The sequence below is a fragment of the Rhinopithecus roxellana genome, chromosome 12 (genome assembly GCF_007565055.1).
Source record: "Rhinopithecus roxellana isolate Shanxi Qingling chromosome 12, ASM756505v1, whole genome shotgun sequence".
Taxonomy (NCBI): Eukaryota; Metazoa; Chordata; class Mammalia; order Primates; family Cercopithecidae; genus Rhinopithecus; species Rhinopithecus roxellana.
This window is the reverse complement of record NC_044560.1, coordinates 43,274,530-43,294,561: the sequence shown is the minus strand read 5'-3', so window position 1 is coordinate 43,294,561 and position 20,032 is coordinate 43,274,530. Positions and strand designations below refer to the sequence as shown.

Here is a 20,032-nt window from a genome sequence, read left to right as displayed (position 1 = left end):
GAGTATCTTTAACAAAACTTATGTGATTTGGCAATTGTTTGTCTAGCTTTCTTTAACAAAACTTATGTTGTGGCAACTTTATCTGGCAACTGTTACCTGTGTGTCAACTGGTTCTGAGCATCTCCTTGGCTACCCCAATCTAAAGGGGCTCTTCTAAGCTGCCCTACAGGTCTTTCTTGTTGTACATACTTCTTTCTCATTGCAGCCATCTGTATACCTCCAGAAAATAACCTGGATAGCTCCACAGTTACAGATTTCCAAAACATTATACCACAAGGGACTATCAAAGAGAAATAGCTCATTCTCTTTTTATATTCTCTAATTTTATTAGATATATTTAAGGGAACTATTCATTCTCTTTTATAATTCTCTATTAATTTTTGTTAGACTCTAGTGTTTTACATTGACTTTCTGGAAGGTTTGTGGTTTGATCAAGTTTGTGAATCAAAATAAATCCCGGGATATTGTTACCTAATAAGATATGCCTTCAGATGAAAATTCTAGACTGACTTTAGAGTTTAGGATTCATTTTGAGGGAAAGAAATATCATTTGCAAAGTTGCATGTGGATAAAATAGACTCATCTCTTAATTTAACTGCATCAATAGTTGCTATGTTTTTGAAGTTCATCATTACATTTTACATTTAAATACTTCTGTGAGGGTTTTAGGCTAATTTGTTTCAAGCAACTGAATCCTCTAGTAGACCTAGAATATATAGTGCTGTAAATTAGTAATATTACATATTCTTGGTTTTGTAAGCCCCCTCTCTCAAAAAAACTATTCTGTTTTCTTTGAGGTGTTCTGATTTTAGAAACATATGTTAGAAGGAGTGAATGAAGTCCAAAGGAACATAATTGTAATATGGATTTACTTTTGTAACATTGTGATACCTAATTGTCATCAGTATGGCCATAGTCACATTTGTCACATTAATCACTTTGGCTTCAATTTTTGCATCTATACATATTTATATTAATTTATATCTATAGAAATCATTAGAAACCAAACTATTAACAGTCATTACCTATGTATCATTTGAATGTTTTTCATTGATAATTGCTTTTGTAATGAAAAAATATATTTGTGAGTTGATTAAAAATTTTATTTTCTTACATTTTTAAATAGCCTTTAGTTTTTAGAGCAGTTTTATGTTCACAGCAAAATTGAGCGGAAGGCACAGAGATTTTCCATAGACTTCCTGCCCCACGCATGTATAACCCCCCGTTATCAACTACTCCCCATCAGAGTGGTACACTTGTCACAATTGATGAACCCACATTGACATATCATTGTCACTCAAAGTCCATAGTTTACATTATGGTTCACTCTTGGTGTTGTATATTGTATGAATGTTGACAGATGTATATATGGTGACCTTTATCTGCCACTGTAGAATCATACAGAAGAATTTCACTGCCCTATCCATCCTTTGTGGCCTGCCTATTCCTTCTACCTTCTTACCTAACTCCTGGGAACCACCAATCTTTTTATTGTTTCTATAGTTGTGCCTTTTATAGAATGTCATAATGTCATATAGTTGGAATAACATAGTACATAGTTTTTTTCATATTGGTTTCTTTCACTTAGTAATATGCATTTATGTTTCCTCCATGTCATTTTTTTCCTCTTTAAATTTTTATTTTTGTAGATTCAGAGGGTACAAGTATGATTTTGTTATGTGGATATATTACATAGTGTGTGCATCACCTGACTAGTGAACACTGTGCACAATAGGTAATTTTCACTGCTCACCCCTCTTCCATCCTCTCCCCATTTTGGAGTCCCCAGTGTCTATTATTCTCTTTTGTATGTCCATGTGTACCCATTGCTTATCTCCTACTTATAAGTGAGAACATGTGGTATTTGATTTTCTGTTTCTGGGTTATTTCACTTAGGATAATGGCCTTTAGCTCCATCCATGTTGTTGCAAAATACACGATTTTATTCTTTTTTATGGCTGCATAGTATTCCACGGTGTGTGTGTGCGTGTGTGTGTGTGTGTCTGCACATGTGTGTGAATATGCCACATTTTTTTAATCCAGTCATTCGTTGAGGGACACTTAGGTTGATTCCACGACTTTGCTATTGTGAATAGTGCTGTTACAAACCTATGAGCGCAGGTGTCTTTTTGTTATAATTGTCTCTTTTCCTTTGAGTAGATACTTAGTAGTGGAATTGCTGGATTGAATGATACTTCTACTTTTAATTCTTTGTGAAATCTACACATTGTTTTCCATAGAGGTTGTACTAATTTACATTCCCACCAACAGTGAATAAGCATTTCCTTTTCTCTGCATCCTCAGCAACATCTATTATTTTTTGACTTTTTAATAATGGCCATTCTTACTGGTATAAGATGGTATCTTACTGTAGTTTTAATTTGCATTTTTCTGATTATTAGTGATATTGGGCATTTTTTCATGTTCATTGGCTGCTTGTATGTCTTCTTTTGAGAAATGTCTGTTCATTTCCTTTGCCTTCTTTTTAACGGGATTGTTTTTTTCTTGTGGAGTTGTTCCTTCTAAATTCTGGATATTAGTCCTTTGTTGGATGCATAGTTCTGGAAGAGTGCTGGAACCTCCATACCTTTTCGTGACTTGATATCTCATTTTTTTTAGCCCTGAATAATATTTAATTGTGTGGATGTATCAGAATTTACCCATTCACCTACTGATAAACATCATGGTTACTTCTATTTCCTTACATTGTTACATTTGCCATAACTCTTCAAAATTCTCATTTCATACAAATCCATACAAGATTCTCAGAATTCCTATTCTGCATTACTGTCTATATAAGCCAACACAATTGTTGCATCATTTGGGTAACTTGTTGAAAAAACAATTATGGAGAATTTTTTTGTTTTCAAACAAATATTTAAAAATAAGTTTGGCTGGCGCAGTGGCTCATGCCTGTAATCCCAGCACTTTGTGAGGCCAAGGTGGGTGGATCACCTGAGGTCAGAAGTTTGAGACCAGCCTGGCCAACATGGCAAAACCCCGTCTCTACTAAAAGTACAAAAATTAACCGGGTGTGGTGGTGGGTGCCTGTAATCCCAGCTACTCAGGAGGCTGAGGCAGGAGAATCACTTGAACCCAGGAGGCAGAGGTTGCAGTGAGCTGAGATCGCGCCACTGCACTCTAGCCTGGGTGACAAGAGCGAGACTCCATCTTAAAAAAAAGAAAAGAAAAGAAAAGAAAAAGTTTAACTTTTGCAGATTTTTTGGTACTGGATTGTATAATTGTTCTTAATTTTTATGTTTAAAAAGTGACAATTTAATCAGCAGTGGGCATTTCCCATAAGAAGTCTATTCTTTTGCATCATTTTTTGTGTAATGTGCTAAGGGCGTGTCTTATATGATGTTTTGTATTTGGAGGATCATGGGAAAATTCAGGAGATCGTCAAGCTATCATCATGTTGAAGACAAATTTTTTCTAAAAGTGCTCAGCGAAAGCAGTGTTAATATGTTGATGTTACTCTCTTAACTACATATTAAAATAGCACTTTGATGTTTGTTTATATAATTGCACATCCAGATATTTATTTATCATTTATACTGGATATTATATTTATCATTTATAATGGAAGCTAGAGAATATGCTTTAGAAAGGAAAAATAAAATATTCAGTGTTTCCTTTTATTAAAACATAAATATAACATGTCAGATTAAAGAGAAAACATGAAGTGTCAATTTTCAAAAAGAAAAGAGATGTCAGAAAGTGGAGTTATTTCTACAAATGAATGCATCCTCTTGCATATAACACATTGTACAATGGAAGCGCGAAGTTATTCACTAGGCACTCACTGAGGACTTAGAAAGTTAAATAATTACTGAGCACTACATGGTTTAATCTCGGATACTTTCTATTCATATCTTAGTCAAAATGATCACTTTTTTCTATGTGTCTTTTTAATATCCTAACAGAATTTATTTATGTGATAACTGCATTTAACTTGTCATATCCAATTACTCCTTGGAGATTTAAGTTATCTTGCATGCCACCAAATTCAGCCTATGACTACTTCCTTTTGCCTGCTGGACTCTCAAAGAATACTTCAAATTTGAATGGACATTATGAGACAGCTGTTGAGTTTAATTCAAGTGATACTCACTTTTCTAACTTATCCAAAACAACTTTCCACTGTTGCTTTCGGAGTGAGCAAGATAGAAACTGCTCCTTATGTGCAGACAACATTGAAGGAAAGACATTTGTTTCAACAGTAAATTCTTCAGTTTTTCAACAAATAGGTAAGCATTAGCTATTTTTTTTAATGTATTGAACAATGTGTTTTAAGTCTTGTCTTATGGCTCTGATTTTTAACATACATAATCATTTTTATATTGATAATAAAATTAGGATTCATTATGTGAACAAAATAATAAACAATTCCCCAATTATCTTGTATCCCATAAAAATGTAATGAGGGAAATATTTTACTTTTAAGTACATTCCTTATAGTCTTTTAAATTTGCTTTGAAATAGAAAACACACCTTATTTCTGTTAAATATATAAAATATCAAATGACTGATAATATTGTTGAATTGGTTAAATTTTAAAATATTCATGAATAATAATATTTCTTCAGATAAGGAATATCTCTGAAATAATCTACATTTTAAACATGGGTTTTTCAGAAAGAATAGCTAATGGATGCTGGGCTTAACACCTAGGTGATGTGATGATCTGTGCAGCAAACTGCTATGGTACACGTTTACCTATTTAACTAACTAACACGTCCTTCACATGTGCCCCTGAACTAAAAATAAAAGTTGGAAAAACAAAAAAGCAAAGAAAAAAATTCTTTTTTTTTTTTTGTTTAAGTATAATGCATACTCATTGTAGCTAGTGTAGTTAAAAATTCTGCGTCTGGAAATACAAACAACAAAATTATCCCAAGTCTTTTGGAAAAGCTAGGAAGAATGGAGTCAATTGACTCATTCATGTAAAGAGACCTCCAATATGAAAATACAGGCATATCTTTTCCTCCCTCAAAAGCGTGACGACTGGATTTTCACATGTATGTGTGAGATGTGCCTCCCTCAGACCTTGTTATGATGTTGGCATATTAACTGTCTAATATTAAAAAAAAAAAAAAAGGCTGGGCACAGTGGCTTCAATGCCTGTAATCCTAGCATTTAGGAGACCTAGGCGGACAGATCACTTGAGCTCAGGAGTTAGAGACCAGCCTGGGCAACATAATGAAACCCCATCTCTACTAAAAATACAAAAAAAAAATTAGTTGGGCATGGTGGTGCGTGCCTCTAGTCCCATCTACTTAGGAGACTGAGGTGGGAAGATTGCTTGAGAGCTCGAGGCTGCAGTAAGCCATGATCACATGATCATGCCACTGCACTCCAGCCTGGGTGACAGAGTGAGACCCCATCTCAAAAAAAAAAAAAAAAAAAAAAAAAAAAGGAAAGAAAAGTGAGAACTGAGCTAGATGAGTTTTGAGCTCTTTTGTCCTATTTAAGTGGTTTGAAATTAAAGAGAGTTTGAGAAGCAATAATTGAATTTAATTCTGTTACTTTAGAAAAAAGGAAACTGAGGGCCAAAGGGACTAAGTGATGGGCAAACGCATGCCCCTAGTTAAAGTTTGTTCTTTTTCTCTCAGAATAGGAAATGGAAGTTGTATCAGAACACTGGTAAATTTGATTTAGTTCTTCTCTTTCACTGAGTTGTTCAGATGGTTTTTGAGATTTCATGCAGTTTTTTTTTTTTTTTAAATTCAGGTGTAAACTGGAACATACAGTGCTGGCTAAAAGGAGACTTGAAATTATTCATCTGTTATATGGAGTCATTATTTAAGAATCCATTCAAGAATTACAACCATAAGGTCCATCTTTTATATGTTCTGTAAGTACCAAATAATTAATTTGGGCATTTCTACCACACAATTTTTTTTTTAAAAGAGATTTCATATGCAGAAGTAGATTATAAACCTCTTGCATCCCTACATTTCCTTTTATATGTTTTATTTTTTAATATAGCATTCTGCTCTCTTAGGTTTCCTCTTTTCTCCTGTTAATTGAGGTAGCAAGACAGTCAGGTTTAGGGTCACGATTGTCAGCTCCATGAGTCTACCAACTGTTAGGTTCAAGTTCAGGTTCCAGCTCATGCTGAGGTCCGAAGGCAGTGGGTGAATGGGCAATAGCTGAAAGAACACTGGGGGGCCGTAAGCAGGTGAAATGTTTTATTCAGCAGCTCTCTATCAGCAGCTTACTCAGACTAGGTCCCTCATTAGCAGCTCTCTTACCAGCAGCTTTCTCTCACTTTCTGCCCTGTTTCGACTGCTTGGGCCAGCTGCTCCCATGCACAGCTGCACGACTGGCTCTCCCTTGCCTTCAGGGTCAGCAGCTTAACTCTTTCTCTCTCTGGGCATGAACGTGAGCCAGACTGTGCCATGTCAAGCCATGCCCTGGCTCCCCTTGTCAGAGCAAGACTGACAGCTCTGGTACTCTCTCTCTCTCTGGGTGCAAGAGCGGCTGTACAAGAGCAACTGTCCAGTGTCAGCAGGGCAATTATACCTTTTACAGACAATAGTGGCATACGGCCAAGGGATGGCCTTCCTATGTTATGGCTACATGGCTGTGATAACAGGTGGAGTTACACGCATGCGCTGTACTCGCTGAGTCATGCAGGCCTGGACATCTGGCTTGGCCTAATTCTTGACCGAAGCACATCCATGTACCTTACAAAGATATTGCAGATATAGGTGGGCATAGAGTCTGAAAGAAGAGTGAACTCAATTCAGGAGTCCTAGGTATTTGAGTGGAAAAGGAAAAAAGATGTGTTTTGTATTTCTTTTTCAGATGATTTTTCGTATTTGATCTCTTTATAAACTTAAAAATATGAGTGGCTAATATTTATTTGTGCTAGAAAGAGAACAAAGATATTGTTTTCAAACAGCCATATACTTATAACTCAAACAGCTAATATGTCCTTCAAGTTTTCTAATTACTCCAGTGATGATATACACCATTTCTATGTCAATTGTAACTCTTTAAAATTCTGTCTCATTAATTCTTCTATTTGATGCTTAAAGTCTTGCCTCCTTCAGTTCTGCAGTTATTGAGATAATACCGTTGAGGAACAATGTGCTAGAAACTGTCCCTGTACAAATGAATAGAGACAGAAAGTAGAATGGGGCTGAGAGGAGGGGAAACTGGGGAGTTACTGTTTAATGGATATAAAGTTTCAATTTGGGAAAATGAAAAAAGTTCTGGAGTTGGGGGGTGGTGATGGTTGTATAATCATGTGAATGTGTTTCATGTCATTGCACTGTACACTTAAAATGGTTGAAATGTTAAATTTTATATACATTTTATCACAGTATAAATTTAAAAAGAAACTTAAAGACATGTAAAAAAGGATGAATGGTTGCGATTGCTGTCCTTGAGGTGCTCAAAGGTTAGCAGTTGGGACCTATGCATACAGAGTTTCAGTTTCAGTGGTTATGATATGTATTTGGTAGGCACATAATGTCATGGGAGCTCATGATTGTTGTGAGGTCTTAGATGGGGGTTATCTAGTTCAGCTGGTGAGGGAAGAGAGGAGCCAAGGTTTCTGAAGGAAGGAGATAGCTGAGTTGAGTCATTAGAGATGAATAAGAGTTAATAAGAAAATATGTGGGTAGTATAGTATTGGGAAGGAGATCAGTATCACCTGGAACCTTGTTAGAAATTTAAATTTGCTAGCTCACCCTTGTAAATAAAAAATTAGGGGGGTGGGGCTCATTAATCTATATTTTACCAAGTCCTTTAGGTGATTCTGATGGAACTCAAGTTTGAAAATTCCTAGTGTAGAGGTTAATATGACAGATTTTAGAGTCAGACTACTTGGTTGTACCACTTACTAAATGCACACACAAAGCACTTACTATCTTTAACAGTTGTTCTACCTCTAGAAATTAATGCAATGGAAATATTTACACAATGCTTAAAATTTATTTGTTGAATCAATACATATTGCCAAAATGTTTTCTAAAAGGTTTTCCGATTTACCCTCCAGAAATGTCTTAATGAGCCAAAAAATTATTAGTAAAGAAATAATATTGTCTGAAGGTGGGAGAAGTGAGTGGTCAATGGTCAGATATAGCAGGAAGATATAATAAGGTCTGAATAATATGTATGGATTTGGCAGTGTGAAAATAATGGGTTTTTAGGCAAAGCTCATTCAGGGGAGTGGAAGGAGAGGTTGCCAGAACAAAGCAAAACTTGGAGAAAGGACCCTGAAGAGCTGATCTTTATGCTAGTTCCTCAGTCAGTTGATGGGGGGACCCTGCAGAGCTGGAATTCATATATCTAAGGTATACTATGGCTGGCACTGAGAATATGGGAAAAAGCCTGGTTACTGGGACCAACTGCTGCTGCCCAGGTGAGGAACCTCTGGCTGGAGTGATATTTCAAGAATGGAAGGCAAAACAGGAAGGATCAACTCCCTTATCACTCCATTATTCTAGTCTCTTTCTAGCTCCTCCACAGGTAGAATTTAACAAGAATTTAGGTAGCAGAGGAGAACTATGGTTTTCTGAGCTCCAGCCCCAGCATGGCAAAACAGAGCTTAGGGTGCATTGAAGATGGCAGACAATAGCTTAACCACCAGCAAAATTCACTTCATTGGCTTATTGGCTACTTGGAGCATTCACACACACCTTTCTACACATACCTACCTTTCCCTACAACTTCCCTATAACTTCATACTTTCACCTAATTAGGTGCAACTATACTTTAAAAAAAAAACCAAAAGGATCCTTTATTTCACATGTATGTAGTATCATAATTCATCAAAATAATTTATAATAGTTAACTGCCTCTCAAATATTATCTTATACATGATGCCTTCTGAAGTTAAACATAATGTAGATTCTTTTTTTTTTTTAAATTGTCTGTTTAGAACACACTAAACAAATGATAAGTAAAATAAAAAAATACTGTCTCCTGTGAAGTCTTCTAAGAAGGGAAATCATGACAAACTCCTGATCAGATAAAAACCATTCCATCTTTAAAGGGGATTAAAAAGAGGCATAAATAAATTTGAATAGAAACATCCATTTGCTGAGTTTTGTTGTTGTGTACAAACAAAACTCTAGAGTTAAAATTGTATTCTGATTTTCCTCTATAAGCAGGAAATTCCTTAATAGAAGCTCAGAAATGACCTCAGTGTCTTGGTGAAACATACTTCTTTACCTGCGGACACTCAGTGCTCCCATCTCTATCAGATCTGCTGTGTTACCTCTATTAACATTCCCAGGCATCTCCAGGAAGATGGGAAATGTCATCCTATCCAAGATGGCTTTACCAAACCAAGGCTTTCCTGGCACCAACAACATTCTTTCTAAAGCCCTACACTTCACAGAGGAGGCAAAGCCCGATGAAACACCATTTCTGCTACGGTGTCCACCTTAACCTTCCAACTGCCACTGTTGTGAAGAGGAGCAATCACAGATTGCCATAGCAACAGAGTCTTCCTGACCCTGTGGAGCCATCACTCTCAGGCACTGTCCAACTGACATCTGGTGCAGCCGATTATTTTCCCCAAAGGTCCATGTCTGCCTGACCCATGGACTCCATGAGTCGTGGTGGGTCTGATGAGCTAGTTTCTGTCGTACCTAGACAAAGAAGATGGTTTAAAACCAATTCATGCTCTTCATTATAAATCCAGCTCTGATTTGGGTTCCCATACTCACAGGCCTTAAGCAGTAGTATGCCTCCTTTCCGACTTGGGCAGCCATGAGCCACCAGACATTTGTTGGTCTGGAAATGATAGAGCCTTCCAAGTTGAAGGACTTGGCGGCATTTTGGCCCTCTACTGATAAAAGTGGGTTGCTGGAATTTGGCATGGGGCCCAGATATCTGCACCTCTGGGTAAATATTATCCAAATACCATTTAAATGATTTGCATCCCAACTTCTTTCTCAATTCAACATGCTCACTGATAGTTCCATAGCTTTTCCTCTTCAGATTAAGTCTTAAGGAAAAATACTGCCCCTTTATTCATCCAGCCAGACATGTGCCAGCCTCAAAGAGTTGTGTTCATGGTGTCCCGGCCTTCAGGAGATCCATATGGTCACCTTTTTTGGAAAATGTGTCCTACTGTAGAGCAAGGCATGATGAAGAACTTACCTCCACACATCCAGATCTGAAATGATATTTCCACATTTTCTCCTCTCCAGATACCCATGCCAGTATTATACTGTCCAAATTCATGGCAATACTGTCTGTTCCTGGCAGACAATCCTCCAGTCATTATCAGTGACTTTGTTGGTGCTGTGGCTTTTTCTGCTCATCCTAGCTCAGAAAGGGGAACAAGCTCCTATTTGAAGTGCAGCCCTCAGTTGAATCCTCCACGAACAGAGGATGAGCTGTAGGCTAGCGTATTGGCACTAATGATGTCAATCACTGAGAACATCATGGTGTGCCAGTCCACACAGATGACAGCCAGCAAGGACTGCAGTCACATCACATTCACTTCACGTGGCTGTCTAGGAACACAAGGACTTCTGTTGTTTGGATTGCTACACTCATTCTTCCTTGAATCAATCCCTCACACTTTATATTTCTTATAACTTAATTTTTCCAAGGAGGTATTCTTGGACATATTCATCTGGTTCTCCTTTCAAATCATCAAGGTCACTAACAACATCCATGAGGATGATTTCATGAGGCAGGTTTGCTGGCATGCAATTTATGACAATGTGCAGCATCTGGAGACAGGCAGAAAAAGCTTCATTGTGGAAACAGATAACAATATTAGCAACTGGCAGGTCAGACGGTAGGACTTTACGTGCTGCATTCCTTGTCCCTGGCACATCTCTGTGGTAGCCTGCAATTACTGATAAGCATATTAAAAGCACATTTCTGATAGCCCAAGTCTCTCAACTCCTGAGCAGGTTCATTAAAAATCATGCCTAGTTCAGAAGACAATTTCAAGTGGCCTTTTTCTGGATCTTCAATATGACTATCACATCATCAATTTCGTTTGCTTCGAACTGTGGCTCTAGTAATAGACTTGGACCTTGAGTGAAACAAGAATAGAATTGTTTTGGAAATGGTCCATGGAGTCCAGATCCCTTGAGCACATTCTTTTTTTTTTAATATAGTTTAAGTTCTGGGATACATGTGCAGAAAGTGCAGGTTTGTTACATAGGTATACACGTGCCATGGCAGTGTGCTGCACCCATCAACCTGTCATCTACATTAGGTATTTATCCTAATGCTATCCCACCCCTAGCCTCCCACCCCCTGACAGGCCCCAGTGTGTGATGTTCCCCTCCCTGTGTCCATGTGTTCTCATTGTTCAACTCCCACTTATGAGTGAGAACATGTGGTGTTTGTTTTTTGGTTCCTGTGTTAGTCTGCTGAGAATGATGGTTTTTAGCTTCATCCATGTCCCTGCAAAGGACATGAACTCATCCTTTTTTATGGCTACACAGTATTCCATGGTGTATATGTGCCACATTTCCCTTATCCAGTCTATCACTGAGGGGGATTTGGGTTAGTTCCAAGTCTTTGCTATTGTGAATAGTGGATGAGCACATTCTTAAGTGGCTGAGTCACTTCACTGAAGTTGAAATGAACAAAAACCAAAACTGCGCAGGTCACATATGTAAAAATGCACCCATAACAGAAATATTGAACTGTGACACTTCCCATTATAGACCTAGCATAACTAATGGGCCATTTTCAATTTCTGCAACACTGGCAGTGGCCTTCCAGGACTCAGGCTGTGGCATCTTTCCTCCTGCCACAGCCCCTGTCTGAGCCACAGGAGCTGCTCAGGGGGTGGGGAGTGGTGGGCTACACTTTGAACAAAAGGAGACAGTCTTAGCCTTTCTCCCAAAGTGGATGATGCTATGTCACAATTGTCATTATGTTTTCTGTGCAACATGTACAGTATTGCTCTCTAGGCAGTATTAATTACTCCTCACATTCAATCACGGTTCTACCTGAATGAATATTGTGGAAGCTAAATATAAAATTGTAAATTTAATAATAGCAGGAATCCTTATATAAAATAATAGGGGGAAGGAAAAGATTGAGAAGAAATTCGTTAATATATAGAAACACAGACACACACACACATGCATGCATACTGTAAGGGAGGTAATATGCATAGCTGCCACTGCTCTCCTTTCTGTATTGATTACCAGGCTGTAGCTAATATTTATTACCAGTGTTAGACCACTGGACTAATTCTTTAAGTCAGCCAGAGGAGGAACCCAGATATAGGGCCACTGCTATCGTATCTGGACATTGAGTGTCCCTGTGGTCATCATTTCCACATGCAGGTCACCTGATGCCACGACTCTGATGAACCTACAAGCCCCTGCGTCTTTGTGCAATCATCATGAGGGCCAGTGTTTCAGATGTGGGTATCTAGTTGGTGAGAAGGTGCTCTAACTGCCAGTGTTTCAGCCTTGTATGATGGTAGATTCTTCAGTCAGATGTTGGGCAGCCAGAAAGTAGACAAATGTCCATAACAAAAGTGACTGAGTTATAAATCTCTAGAGCCTGAGAAGCCTGGCTGGGGTTGGAAAGTGGAGGTAGAAGACTAATAGATAATGAATGTCCCAGAGTGGATAATTAAAGGATGGAAAATCATGAGTTTGTTTTTAGTCTATAGAAAGTGACCCAGCAGGGAGAGAAAAGTTGGTAATAGAAGGGGATCCACTGAAGATGTTTTATAGAGAGTGAATAATGGAATAGGCAAATTCCATGAAAAGAGCACAGGGTTGGCCTTAAAGAAGGCTTACCTCAACTTCTGAGTATTGAGAGAAGAAAGGAAGCCCTATGGTGGATGAAGATATGTTTGAAGTTCAGGGCAGTTTCCTGCTTTATTAAGCAAAATAGGTTTTAGCTCAGAGAAAAGTATTCCTTTGCATAGTACTACTTCCTTGTGATGACCTAAATGCTTTGGAAGTGATTAAAAATTCTCACTTGGGTTCCTGTTCTAGACAATTTCTGATCTTATCAGCAGGTTAGGGTAAAGAGTTCAGTTTTAAAGCCCTGTGAATATTTGTAAGGGCTTAAATTCTATTATGTATATATTATAATTATGGCTTGAAGTATTTTTCTGAAAAAGATAAGTATATATGTAATATATAGATATATATAATTTCAGAGCATTATAAATTTGAATAGTTACTTAGCTATAGCTGAGAATTTTAGCTTCAGTTTAGTCAACTGGACAGTCATTGGTCTATTCCTCTGAACAATAGGACCCAGAAGATGAGAAAATTAGGTAAATTGGTAGATTTTCAAACTTTCTTACAAGATGATTTTAATTTGGTCTTCTTTTACTTGGAACCTAGGTTTCTAAAAATATTAGCACAGTAAAACTTGTAATTCCAAGGAATTTGATAAACAGTCTCCTATTTTTTTTCCTGCCACATTATACCTCTATGATTTGGTTAATATGTTCATTATACCAACTATCACATGCTGTTTCTGCCTTTAATTCTATTTTTGTTCAGCTTTTAAGGCAATGTATCTCCAAATAATTAAGTAGGACTCTAATTCAATAGGAAGGACTGGTCAATATAGGAAGAGCTGGTCAATAACCAGTGAGAACTCCATGGAAGAGAAAATCCATAATGGTGGTTACTGTAGAAAAGCTTTGAATAGGACTCACCTATTTTGGACATTGGAGAATTCACAAGAGAAATTTTCAAATGCTTCCATGTGTAAAAACGTATATTTTAAAAGGGATAAAATCTAATGTTTGTAAGGGATTTAAAGCCATATAAATATGTCCCTTAAGGGAAAGCTTTGTTTGGGCTCAGATATTAATGTTTGTCAGAGAGTCTGAAGGACAGATACTCTAGAAATGTAGTATTTTGAAACTGCTCTAGAGATTTCCTCTTAGATCTAGGAAGGAAATTCTCTTTCTTTATTAGGTGCTTCCTGTGTGTTCCAGGCACTGAGCTGAGCATGGAGAGCAAGGTTCCACAACACAGACTCAATCCTTGCCCTCCCGGAGCTAACATTCTGTGGTAAAAACAGAAGACATAACAGCAAAGTTTGGAAATGCTGTGATGTAATAAACACAGTGCCTCGTGGAAACACTTACTAGGGATATCCAGCCCAGGTGAAGAGGGGGCAGAGGAGAATGAACCAGAGAGTGAAGAGCATTTGCAAAGGCCCAGAGGCACACATACCACATGGGAGGACTTGAAAAGTTGGGTGTGGTGGGGCTGGGAAGCTGGGGAATGAAGAGAAATCAGGATGGAGGGATACGCAAGGGTCAGATTGTGAAGGACCCTCCAGGTCATGCTTGGAGTTTGGGCTTCTGTGACTACTAACACCTACTTTACTTTGTCTTCACAATTACTCCTGCCAGCATTCTTGATGATTTCAGGATCCATGTGATTAATCTACAGTTTCTTGAATGCTTATTTTCAATATTCTTGTTTTTTTCACACCACCTTGTTCACCCCTTGTCATGGACATGCTCTAGACTTTGTCATCACCAATTAGCATGCTTTTTCTATAATCTCCATGTCAAGAATCCTGCTCTTCGACCATCTCCCCTTGTATCCTTCATGTTAGTTTATTCACTCTGCTACCCAACTTCAGGAATAATTCTCCATGGTTCTTGGCTCCTCTTTCTGGGTACCAGGTTCTGGCCTGGGTAACCCTCTCTTCTTCATGAAAAGCAGCCCATATGCGCATCTAAGTTGTTTTCACAGCCTGCTTTCCTATCAGCACAATTTTGAATGGTCCAACGGCTTTTTTTTTTTTTTTCATTTTGTTCTGTCTCTGTCTCTTTCTGTCTCTATATTAGCAGTATTTCTGCTAACATACTTCTCTCACAAAACTACCTGGACCTCCAGTGGATCTCTCTGGTGTTCACTCCATTAGATGTTATAAAAGCCTGCAAACCTCCTAGAGATCTTTTCTCTGTCTTCTCTTTGATCTTTGCTCAGAAGGCATTTCTTAATTTTAACAGTATTTGCTATCTGGAAGGGCTGGACACCTCAAGACTATGAAGTCCTCTTTTCTTTTGTTTAATGGTGCTTTCTTCAATGTATATCTCTCCTCTTATAGCAAGAAGAAACCAAGAGACATCCTCAACACTTGCTGGAAATCTCCTTAAATATATAATTCAGTTCAATAAGCACATTCTGTACTTTCCACATGACTACAGATGGTAATGTTAATAAGCTCTCCACTACTACACAAGAAAGATCACTTTTCTCCATTTTCCAATAAATTATCTCTCACCTTTTGTGACCTTACTGGCAGAGTCTTTGAAGTCCACCAGATTTCTACTAACAGTCTGAGGCAATTTAGGTTTCTTCACCATGCTTCTTCAAATCCTTATAGCCTCTGTGCCCTGGTTGCAAAACCACTCATACATTTTTAGGTTTTCATTATGGCAGCACCCCACTTTCAAGTTCCAATATCTGCATTCGTGATGTAATGTCATATAATAAATTAACCCAAAACTTGGTGGCTTAAAACAGTAATCATTTATTATCTCACAGTTTCGGTGGTTAAGGAATTCAGCTGCAGCTTAGTGTCGGGTGGAACGGGAAGGGAGTATCTGCTTCAGGGTCTCTTAGAAATACTGCACTGAAGGTGTCAGCCACCAGGACTGCAGTCATTTCAAGGTTCACCTTCAGGAGGAGCTGCTTTTGAGATCAGTTCTTGGGGTTCCAAGTTCTTCATGGGATGTTGGACTGAGGGCCTCAATTCCTCCCTGGCTGTCAGCTGGAGACCTCCTTCAGTTTCTTGTTATGTAGATCTCCCCATAGGATAGCCTGCACCATTGCAGCTGGCTTTCCTGAGAGTGAGCCACTGATGATCTTGCTTTTTATTTTCACTGAGAAAACAAGCAGGTGGAGTTTCTCTAATGACTGCTTTTCTCACCCAAATCTACCAGGCTGCCTATATCACTGCCCATGCAATTTTCCTCTCTACTTTTATTGTGAATAAATTCTTTGAGTTCTGATCTAAGGTGAATGCTTTGTCATGTGTTCTGAGTCCTATCTCTTATTGTCAACTCAAGGACTTTCTTGCCATTATCCTCTATTTTCTGCACCATCATGTTACTCTCTCAGCTAATAGACATGATACAATAACTCCCATTTAAAAAATAAATTTTCTCTATTACACATTTCTGTCAAGTAACCACCCCATTTCACTACTTCTTTTTTTTTTATATATATACTTTAAGTTCTAGGGTACATGTGCACAACGTGCAGGTTTGTTACATATGTATACTTGTGCCATGTTGGTGTGCTGCACCCATCAACTCGTCAGCACCCATCAATTCGTCATTTATATCAGGTATAACTCCCAATGCAATCCCTCCCCCCTCCCCCCTCCCCATGATAGGCCCCGGTGTGTGATGTTCCCCTTCCCGAGTCCAAGTGATCTCATTGTTCAGTTCCCACCTATGAGTGAGAACATGCGGTGTTTGGTTTTCTGTTCTTGTGATAGTTTGCTAAGAATGATGGTTTCCAGCTGCATCCATGTCCCTATAAAGGATGCAAACTCATCCTTTTTTATGGCTGCATAGTATTCCATGGTGTATATGTGCCACATTTTCTTAATCCAGCCTGTCACAGATGGACATTTGGGTTGATTCCAAGTCTTTGCTATTGTGAATAGTGCCGCAATAAACATACGTGTGCATGTGTCTTTATAGCAGCATGATTTATAATCCTTTGGGTATATACCCAGTAGTGGGATGGCTGGGTCATATGGAACATCTAGTTCTAGATCCTTGAGGAATTGCCATACTCTTTTCCATAATAGTTGAACTAGTTTATAATCCCACCAACAGTGTAAAAGTGTTCCTATTTCTCCACATCCTCTCTAGCACCTGTTGTTTCTTGACTTTTTAATGATTGCCATTCTAACTGGTGTGAGATGGTATCTCATTGTGGTTTTGATTTGCATTTCTCTGATGGCCAGTGATGATGAGCATTTTTTCATGTGTCTGTTGGCTGTATGAATGTCTTCTTTTGAGAAATGTCTGTTCATATCCTTTGCCCACTTTTTGATGGGGTTGTTTGTTTTTGCTACTTCTTTTAAAGAAAACAAAGTTTTGAACTGTATGAATACATTACGTCTTCAAAAGTTAATAAAAAAATCAACAAGTGACTCTGGCCATGAGGGAATAAAAGGGTCTGGGATTACTCTCCTGTCATAAACAACTAGAAAACTGAAAAAAAAAAAAACATAGGAAATAATTATTTTCAGACATTGGACAAAGGCAGACAGAACTGTGATTCCTAAGACAAGGAAACAAAATGAGTCCTACTAGTACTTAGGCTTCCTGAGAAAATTCCCAGAACATGGCAGAGGGCTGAGGAACTCAAGCTGAGCCCTACAATCTTGCAGCGACGAGAGTTCAGAGAGTGTAAGGGGCTCAAGTTCATGGGGCAGAGTACTTTGAAAGCAGGGGCATACACAAAAACTTACAGTGGGGCCACTTTAACTCTTTGGCTGGATATCAATCTGGCCATAATGTTGGGTAAGAAAAACTTCTAGTAAGAGAACAGTTATCAGGGAGCTATAAGCTCAACAATTCACAGAAGTCATACAGGTCTGGGAATTGTTCAAGTTCCCATAAACCAGATTGGAGAGACCTTGATGCGTATCAGTAACATTTCATAGGAACCCCACAAGAGCTATACTTTAAAGGTGGGACCAAATTAGCCTTAGAGTCAAAGCTACACTATACTCTTCCCCAAAATGCTTACAGGGTGCCCTAAAAGATTCAAATTAGTGCTGAAATAACATAACTGACTTTCAGAACAAAATCCAGCACTCTTCAAGGCAAAATAATATAATATTCAAAAATGAAATATTCACAATGTCTGGCAGCCAGTAGACAAGTGCTAGATATATGAAAAGATAAGAAAATGTGACCCATAACCAAGAGAAAAAGAAAAAAATAGTCAATAGAAACAGACCCAGAAATGACAGAGATGATAGAATTGGTAGACAAAGACAGCTATCATTATTAATATGCTCTACATGCTCAAGAATGTAAAGGAAAATATGAATATAATGAGAAAAGAAATTGAAGATGTAAAAAAGAACCCAGTGACATTTTTAAGATGCAAAATGCATTTTTTTTTTGTAAACAAAAATGCTAAATATTAATTTGGGCATTTAGAATAATGTTATTCAATAAAAAAAGTATTTAGTGTGTGCAGCCCATAGTGCTAGGCTCTGTAAGTGATGCACTTTTCATTCTTGTTCCCTTCTTTCCTTTCTATCAGGATGGACTCATGGATTCGTATTTTAGTTTGTGGGCTATAATGTTATGTCATTCATTTTATTACTGAAATTGTCCCCTATTTGGCCAGTGAGAGCCCATTCAAGCTGGCTCCTGTGTACTTTTGATATATCCCCCATCATTTTTGTTTTTTGAGGACTTTCTTTCTAGCAGTATAAGATGTACCAGGTTGATCTTATACTTTTCCTGATATAACACTGGAATCAACCATTTCTCCAAGGAGCCATGGTTCCTTTTATTGAAGAATGGTGTTTACAAACCAGTGTCTGGAGTATAGTTGTTCATTGTTACTGTTTATAGCCCTCTCTGTGTGCAGAGCTAGTTAGTGCACACAATATATACACAATGTGTGTACATAATATACACAAATCTATATACCTGTATCTCTCTGTATGTACATATATTAAAGGGTGTGTATTCATACTAATATATCCCATTCTAGGTCAAAACCGAAGGGTCCATTCTAAACTTCTTTTCTTTCTTTCTGTTTTGTAACTTTCTTCTCCAGCAGTGAGAAACCTGACTTCCCTTTCCCACAATGTATTACTTATTTGCTCAGTGCTAGAATACACACAAAACAGTTTTAGAATTGCTAACCCATACTGCTGTGAAAAACAAAAACAAGCGTACTAACTGGAGTACAATATTGTTTACACTCATTTTGCCTTTACTAAGGCTAATGGGTACATGGTCAAATATTACGTTCCAAAGTTAAATAGGATAAGTCTTCCCTTTCCCTTCAGGTGGTTATATTATTGACTTGATAGACATTAATGTCCTGTTTGTTTCAGTTTGCATTCTTCTTTTTTTCCCCACTTTCTCTTATCTTTGTTGATTTTCCGTTTATTTGGTAATATCTTACATCTGAAGAGTGCTTTACATTTTACAAAATGCTTCTTAAACTTCCCTCCTTGATAAGATTTATCTAGGTCAGCACTTCTTACTTGGCATTCAATAGGTCTGTGGTGGAACTAGATTGCTTGCATTTATTCAGAACATAGATTGCTTAGCTCTGGACCTTCTGAATTCCTCATGGGGTCTAGGAATCTATTTTTTCACAAGTTCTCCAGGTGATTTTTATGATGAGTCTAGTCTGGGACAATAACTTAGTCTCAAATTATTTGGGATTGGCAAGGGAAAATTTTGAGGTAATGTTTTTATAGATTACCAATCTGAAATTTAAAATAAGTGACTTGTTTAAATGATTTACAAAGCTAATAGTAAACTTTCTAATTTCACTTCATTGGTTTGTTCACTGTTTTGCTGTCAGTCAGTTCACGTTACAATCAGGAAATTAGGTGGTACCAATTTGGTGCTATTCCTGTAATAATTTAGCATAGAATTTGCTTGGAGAAGTTTTAATATTTTTGTACTTTCTGGAAGAAAAATTGGACCAAAAGTCAGAGGACAGAATGTGCTTTCTTTCTAAACCACGTATGGCTACCAAAAATGAAATTTCAATACTAAAGAGTTATATCTTTACCTTTTGAGTAAAAATGTTACCAAAAAGTCAAAAATGGTAAAGACACAAAATTTTAAATTCATTTGACAACTGTTTTCATACTATTTTCACTTTCAAGTAAAGTTTATTTACATGTAGAGGTATTAAATAAATAGTGGCACTGAGTTTGTATATGCATATGTATGCTGGTAAGGCATAAAATGTTTTGTTGCATTTAAAAATTTTCAAGAATTCCAGAAATTCTTAATGTTTGCTTGTTTTAAGCCAAGTATATCTCCTGTTACTTTTAAAATTTGATGATCCTTTTATCCCCA

At 37.6% G+C, this 20,032-nt stretch overlaps 1 protein-coding gene, 1 non-coding gene and 1 pseudogene across 4 annotated transcripts in view; 2 read left to right on the top strand and 1 right to left on the bottom strand.

Annotated features, from left to right (window-relative positions):
* LEPR (leptin receptor) overlaps nt 1-20,032 on the top strand; it is a 210,144-nt gene that overhangs the window by 134,209 nt on the left and 55,903 nt on the right. For all 3 annotated transcript variants that reach the window (XM_030942609.1, XM_010365835.2, XM_010365837.2), the window contains 2 exons: nt 3,927-4,250; nt 5,734-5,857. In XM_030942609.1, coding sequence (XP_030798469.1) covers nt 3,927-4,250; nt 5,734-5,857 — 448 coding nt within the window. The remainder of the gene's footprint in view (nt 1-3,926; nt 4,251-5,733; nt 5,858-20,032) is intronic.
* Nucleotides 4,980-5,083, top strand: LOC115892592. The gene has a single exon (XR_004052457.1). It is a non-coding gene; the product is annotated as a small nucleolar RNA U13 (small nucleolar RNA).
* LOC104664339 lies at nt 9,405-11,655 on the bottom strand (annotated as a pseudogene).